General features: G+C 31.6%; 1 protein-coding gene across 1 annotated transcript; it reads left to right on the top strand.

Annotated features, from left to right (window-relative positions):
• The first annotated feature begins 294 nt into the window (after nucleotides 1–294).
• Nucleotides 295–4639, top strand: LOC122538949 (serine/threonine-protein phosphatase 6 catalytic subunit). Its single transcript, XM_043673470.1, has 8 exons — nucleotides 295–384; nucleotides 449–807; nucleotides 951–1046; nucleotides 1180–1387; nucleotides 1502–1581; nucleotides 1658–1763; nucleotides 1856–2017; nucleotides 2124–4639. The coding sequence occupies exons 2-8, from the start codon at nucleotides 739–741 to the stop codon at nucleotides 2312–2314; spliced, it is 912 nt and encodes a 303-aa protein (XP_043529405.1). The 5' UTR covers nucleotides 295–384; nucleotides 449–738; the 3' UTR covers nucleotides 2315–4639.
• Nucleotides 4640–7322: the final 2683 nt, after the last annotated feature.

Below are 7322 nucleotides of genomic sequence, written 5' to 3'. Positions count from 1 at the left end.
AATTGTATGAAAAATATTGAAGATTGGAGATTCATTTTAGATACTTTGTTCGAAATCATATATCTTTTATTTTCAACATAACTTTCTTGTAAAGTATTTGTAATTTTGTCAAGTATTTCATGATCAGAAAGTATGTGGTTTTAGAAAACATTGGAATGATACGAATTTAAATCTGTTTCTGAGTTTGCGTAGTAAAATTATTAAATATTCTTTCAAATTTTTTTTGAGCGTACAAGAATAAAACAAAAATTACTAGGATTTGAATGATACTATTGGACGACATGTTATGTGTTCCTAAAAGTAACGTCTACCTTAAATAATCGTTAACTACACTGTGACATGACACGTTTGTATTTATTGGTATTATTAACAACGAGTGAGAAGGTATTTCGACATATTTTTGTTAAAAGATTACCAATTTCAAATATATTTTCTTTTTTTTTTTTAGTATGAAAATTTAGATCCAACAAGATGAAAGAATTGAAAAGAATGAAAGTTGATCCTGTTTAATCTTGCTTCAGAGTAAGTTAATTAAGTTCGTGTCTAACGCGATGAGAAGAGGTAATTCCTTGTTAAACAGATTGTCTAAAATCTTATGAGTAAAATGAATAAACGTCGGAATTTTGACTGAAATTAATACGTTGAAATAGTTCTTAAAAGTATAAATTCACCACAAATTCAGTGCACACATATGTAAGTGAGGGCGCGATCAGTATTTTCCTACGATACAAGTCCAAAATGTCAGACATCGATAAATGGATGGAAATTGCAAAAGAATGCAAATATCTCCCTGAAAATGATCTTAAGGTAAACAATATATGAAAAATGTTGTTTATTATAGTACCAATTACGTTGTTTTTCTGTTAATACATGTAATACAATTTTAAACGTACGCTCATAGGTTACTTGACTCTTCTGTGTCTCTTAACAATAAAGTTAATTTTGTTTAGAAACTTTGTGACATGGTATGTGACATACTATTAGAAGAATCTAATATTCAACCAGTCTCTACTCCTGTAACAGTATGTGGAGATATCCATGGCCAGGTAAGTTTTACAATTTTATTCTAACCTCAACGTGATGTCGATATCTTTGGAGATAACGATAACTATTTCGATGATAAAACTATTACGATGTATTTGTATAAGTTAACTGTTACGATTGTTTATTTTGTTCCAGTTTTACGATCTAGAAGAATTATTCCGTAATGGAGGCGCTGTGCCTGAAACAAATTATATATTTATGGGAGATTTTGTAGATAGAGGGTATTATAGTGTAGAAACATTTACCCGCCTACTCACACTTAAAGCTAAATGGTCTGATAGAATAACATTACTTCGAGGAAATCATGAATCCAGACAGATTACTCATGTTTATGGTTTTTATGGTTAGTACATATTGTATTATAAAAATGCAATGTATTTATTGCTGTGTCATATTCAAAAGAGTATGGGATAATATTTGATAATTATGATTAAGCTTGTAATTATATTCTATACAGATGAATGCCAAAACAAATATGGCAATGCTAATGCATGGAAATACTGCTGTAAAGTGTTCGATTTACTTGCAGTTGCTGCCGTTAGTATTTGTAAATAATAAATGAATTTAATACTGTGTTAACATATTTAATAAAAATGTGGATATTTTTATTTAGTTAATTGATGAACAAGTACTTTGTGTACATGGTGGATTGTCTCCAGCTATTAAAACATTAGATCAAATTAGGACGATTGAAAGAAATCAAGAAATTCCACACAAAGGTACCTTATTATCACTTGATATAATTATCCTTGTATTACCTTGCCAACTTATGTTATATTATCAATTAATTTTGATTTCTCACTTATTTCAGGTGCTTTTTGTGATTTGGTTTGGTCAGATCCAGAAGATGTTGATTCGTGGACTATTAGTCCGCGTGGAGCAGGCTGGTTATTTGGAAGTAAAGTAACATATGAATTTATGGAAATCAACGATCTTAAACTTATTTGTAGAGCTCATCAATTGGTTCATGAAGGTATTTATTGTTATATAAATTATACATTTATTTACTCATTTTTACATAAAATATACAGTAAAAATTTTTGCGATAATATTTCATATATTTTTTATCATAATTACAGGTTATAGATACATGTTTAATGATAAGCTTGTAACAGTATGGTCAGCTCCAAATTATTGTTATCGTTGTGGTAATGTAGCTAGTATTTTACAGTTCACAACTGTCGATCAGAGAAACCCAGTGCTATTCCAGGCAGTGCCTGATTCTGAAAGAGTAATTCCACCTTTAAATATCACACCGTACTTTTTGTGATCTAACCTAGTGTTCCATTTGTTTGGATGCAGAAAGGTAGTATCTGCGTCTAGACGTTACGAAATTACATGACTGTTTCTTCATGTTGATGGACACAGGCTGGTACTTTGACGGAGCATTATATTTTCGAACATGGATTAAAGTATGATACATTATTTAGAATTTTAATTTAAAAAATTTTTTTATGTTTTTACAAGAAAACATATTTTTACGCGTTTTTTAAGAAATTTATCCATTTTTGTATGTTAAGAAATTAACTTTTATATATCGTGCGCCTGCCATTGCATCAGCCTGATTCTCCTAGTTTGAAAAATGTTTCGCATTGAAATAAATGCGAACACTGTGGTCTAGACGCTTTTGCTGTCTACTGTGTACATTCTGTAGAGCATTCGCATCTCAGAGCAGTATTTTGAACGTATAGTTCGAAGAACTTCTAAATAAGTTACGAACACCAACAACAAAAGGTTCAGCAATGTATGAATGAATAAATGAAAAACCATTTAAACATTCCGAAGTGGGAGAGCCTCTGAGTATAGTGAATGCTTAATTGATATTATGATCGTTGTGCGTAGAATTCAGGTTTATTAAAGCGTGAGCATATATACTACTGTTAAGGTCTTCCTGAGTATGTAATTGATCTGTTTCTGGTTTAGATACTGTGTGTGCTGCGTGCAATTCTTTTTATTCTAGATGCGCAATCAGTGTTCTTAGCAGCATAAAGTCGGCAGTTCTGCCGAGGTACAAATAGTATGTAGCAGTAGCCAAAGTTTTCCTGTCTAGGTAAGGAAATTGAGTAGAAAAATTGTATTATATAATAGAAGTTTTGTTATTATTTTTATGCACATGACAATTTTATATTTCAGTCTCTTTTTTTCCTTCTTACGGGCTCAAAATACTATCTGCAAAATATCTTAAAAAGTATTGAAATTTTTTCATAGTATCGGCCTTTTTAGCCATGTTCTACTTTTATGTGTACAGAGCAATAGTTTGAATATTATTATATTCTCGGAATCTTTGTACAGTTTCCACATTATATGCCAAATCGCTGTCATACTGAATAATTATAATAGCTAGATTGTCATAAGTTCATTAATGTAGGGAGCAACTTTTAAGAACCAAGACCCTTAGCAATGTGCCTCTAAATTAATAAGCGTTTGTGTAATATAATGATACGATATTGATACATAATTAATGGAACGCACCGGCCATTGCGTATCATAAGCCTGAATTCTGACCATCGATTTGCTAGCTCATGATATTCCTAACCGATCACAGACCCAACAAATATGGCATTGGCATTGGCACTGGCTGTCAAGTTGAAACTACTCTATTTTGAGTTTTGTGATATAGTTCAAGCGAGGCATGTGAAAATTGCATCGATGTTTGTAACGATTTTCCATGTCGGATCGTTTGAAAATGTTTTGAAGACTTGTTATTTCAAAAAAATAAAAAAAAAAAAAAATAAAAATAGTCAACTTTTGAACAGTGCCTTCAGAACTATAACACGACGGTCTACTAGAAGTAAATACTTTCTACTGACGGATAATCATAGACGAACTAGGACGGATCTTATAAATAACAGAGAGCTTAACAAGAGCGTGTATAAGGAATTCTCTTCACTTTTTTATATTCCAGAAAATGTTATTAACAATTCCTTTATCATATTTCGACTTTTATTATATTATCTCGTAAGATATTTCGGCGTCCAATTCAGTGATTGCTTTACATGATACTTTTTACATTTTACAATATTATCGATAAAAAATACGATTTATATATATAATATATATGCAGATTGTTACAATATGCAATTATACGATTTTACATTAATCACTGCTTTGTATTTACATTATTGATATTATATTAGATAGAACATTACACAAGGCAAGACACGGAGTTTACGTTACAAACTCGATCTGTCGGTTTTGCAGCCTCTATTATCGTAAAACGGCGGGTGATGCGTGAGAATGCCTACGTAGTACGGATATCCTAGGAATTCGTAAAAGTATTAGCTTCTGTGTCTACCTAGGTATTCACAGCAGTCACTTTTGAAATGCCTCTGTCTGTGATCGCTTTAATCTTATCGAAGTGTCCAAGCGCTTGCGATGATTTACGTCGGTAAGCTCACAGGAATAAAGACAATGACATTAAATAATGAGACTACTTTAGCTTAATAAACGTTTTGTGCAGGAGCTTGAACACTGCGCATAATTCTTAAAGATCTCACAGGTAGACAACATTTTAACGATCATGTACCTTGAAAGTATAGATTTTGTTATGTTAATGTAATGAAACGTCTGTAATAAAAATGCGCAAAAATTGCAACTGACATTATCAATATAAAACTCCCGTTATTATTGTGATGAATGAAGTACAAATATATACATATGTACACGCATATAGATACACGTATGCACATACATATATGTATATGAAATGAAGGTATTCAAAGAAAAGACTATCATATCATATGTAGGTGTGGGTATGGAATAATAAAGATATCGTCAACTTTGTTCATCTTTAATTAGTTTATTTACTCGTAATAATATTATTTTCATCGTATATATAATAATTCTATTTATTCCTTACTATTTATATATAATAATATAGTGTATTTATGTTCATTATGTATAATATATTATCTACATTTATAATCCCTATGAAAGGCATCTCCAAACAGACTTCAGATTTACTTTTTTTTTTTTTAAAATATCTTATTTATTCATAAAAATACAGGGGGTTTACGTGCTACCTGTGAAGTCTAGCCTGTTTTGCCTGGAACCGATAGCTTCCGATTTATTGGTCGGATGAACAACATTATATTATATCTTACAATTCTTACTCCTTGCAATAACAATGAATTTATTATTATGATTCTCAACATCATCTATGTACACGTTTTTATGGAAACAAATGCGACGACTTTTCTGCTCGATTACAAATCTGCAAGCGCGTCCGTGTTCTACTTCTCGTTGTATCGTGTTTTGTGGATAATTGCATTATTAATAATTATTTCTTATAACGATCAAACAATTTTCAGAGCTCATTGCATAAAAAAAAAAAAAGAAAATGAAATGCAGTAGAAAATGCAACGAATAAGCTGATTCGTTATTTAATGAAATCCTTATTAACGATAAAAAATAAATAAAAGTTACAATACAAATTTTTACGATAAGCCTATATAAACATACTCTCTTTTGCACTGACTAGATTTTGACAAATTAATCTAACAAAAGATCATATGTAGATTTTCCAGTCTATCCATTTAACTATTTACAAAAGAGAAAAATTGTGAATTATTTTAACTACTAAAAACTGTCTAATGAAGTTCATAATAAAATATCAATGTGCGATCGCTTTGAACAGTTCCTCTAAAAATTGTAAAACACAACGTATGAAAACGTGCAAAATGCATGAATGATATTTGAATCATTCTCAATAAAATAGTGTCCATTCAAGAAACAAAGAATACATTCGTACGCGAGACAAAGCTCGAAATCGATTAATCGAGTCAAATTTCGAGAATATTCGAAAGACGCTGGACGAAACAATTTCGCAGGTGTTTGCGTCATAATCAACGAGAAATTGTATTTCGCGCGCAAAAGTTGGTGAAAAGAATGATTAGCAGCAATGTAGCATCCGGTTCCCGGCAGAGCAGCAATTCACACGGCGCCCAAATCTCAGTTACAAAAGGAATAGTCGAAGGTAAACGAGATGATAAAAATGTATTTCCTAAACGTAGGTAGAAATTGGTAACTTTGACTCACTCATTGAAAAAGTATTTCCTCTTGCCAATCCGGCATTCGTGCTTTCTTTCTGCCCGTCGTTTTTGGGTTAACATTTGTATTTCGCGCTACTTCGCTTATACCGTGACAAACAGCATACTTCAGTGTTAACCAATCGGTTCGAAGTGATGGTGCGTGTTTGAAAGTTTTCTCCGTGTTTTAACAAGAAAATCAATTGATATTTTCGCCGATTTCGATGGAGATTGAGTGCCGAAGAGAATATTTCGGTGAGTAAAGTATCTAAGATCATCGTAATTTGATAATATAGCTACAACAGTTGTTTTAATATTATGTGAACGCTTAACGGTATCGAATGTCGCGGTCTGGAGTTTGAATGTACATTTCAACCGTTACACATACTGCCTCGTCCGTAATTTTACCATCAGGTATTTTGACACCAATAATTTCATAATCACGATTAATCGTCCCGAAGGGAATGCAAATTCTTATTATCATTCCGACATTTACGAACAATTGATGTTTAAACAACTGAGCAAAACAATTACGTATTTTTCATATATTTATGTTATTTCGTTATAAGATTCCGACCATACACGGCTAAATACACATCTGGTTGCATATGTTTCGTTCAAGTTTGATCGTACGAGTGGACACAGGATTAGAAACACTGTGACGCCGCTTGACACTATATAAGAACAGGTATAACACGGAATTATACAAAGAGACAGGACTAGTACTTTCAACGTAGTTATTATTAAACCTTTCGTACAATATGTACAAAGTTAAACCCACAAACGAGAGGCATATGTATTTTTTATATTTTTAAATTTCATCTTCTTTTTTTTTTTTTCTTTTACTTTTGCTCAATAGACTCTCACTCGCACTTAAATATTAAAGGTTGGGCATGATAATACTCGCGGGTAGTATAATGCCCTAAGTCTTGCTGATCCAACGCATAGCTCTCCCGTAAGCAGCTGCTGTACTCCCAGACATCGGTGCACATTTCATTTTATACAATATACATATTTATATTTATATTTATATTTATATATATATATATATATTTATATATAAATATAATATACTTATATATAATATATATATATATACTTATATATAATGTAATATAATAGACAGTCCAACTCGGCGCTTTTTTTCTCTTGACGCGGCGTTCATTTTTTTTTTTTNTTTTCTTTTAACATCCGTCTCGACACTGCCACTTGTATATGTACATGCTAACAATAAATAGGAGGCGACAAGAA

This window comes from Frieseomelitta varia, unplaced genomic scaffold (genome assembly GCF_011392965.1).
Source record: "Frieseomelitta varia isolate USP_RPSP 00005682 unplaced genomic scaffold, Fvar_1.2 scaffold_182, whole genome shotgun sequence".
Classification (NCBI taxonomy): Eukaryota; Metazoa; Arthropoda; class Insecta; order Hymenoptera; family Apidae; genus Frieseomelitta; species Frieseomelitta varia.
This window is presented reverse-complemented; position numbering and strand designations above follow the sequence as displayed.

Coding starts and splice junctions, on each gene's coding strand:
- LOC122538949 (XM_043673470.1), top strand. CDS start 739: ATGTCAGACATCGATAAATGGATGGAAATTGCAAAAGAATGCAAATAT. Junction 1,388..1,501: donor TCATGTTTATGGTTTTTATG/GTTAGTACATAT, acceptor TATTCTATACAG/ATGAATGCCAAAACAAATAT. Junction 1,764..1,855: donor TCAAGAAATTCCACACAAAG/GTACCTTATTAT, acceptor CACTTATTTCAG/GTGCTTTTTGTGATTTGGTT.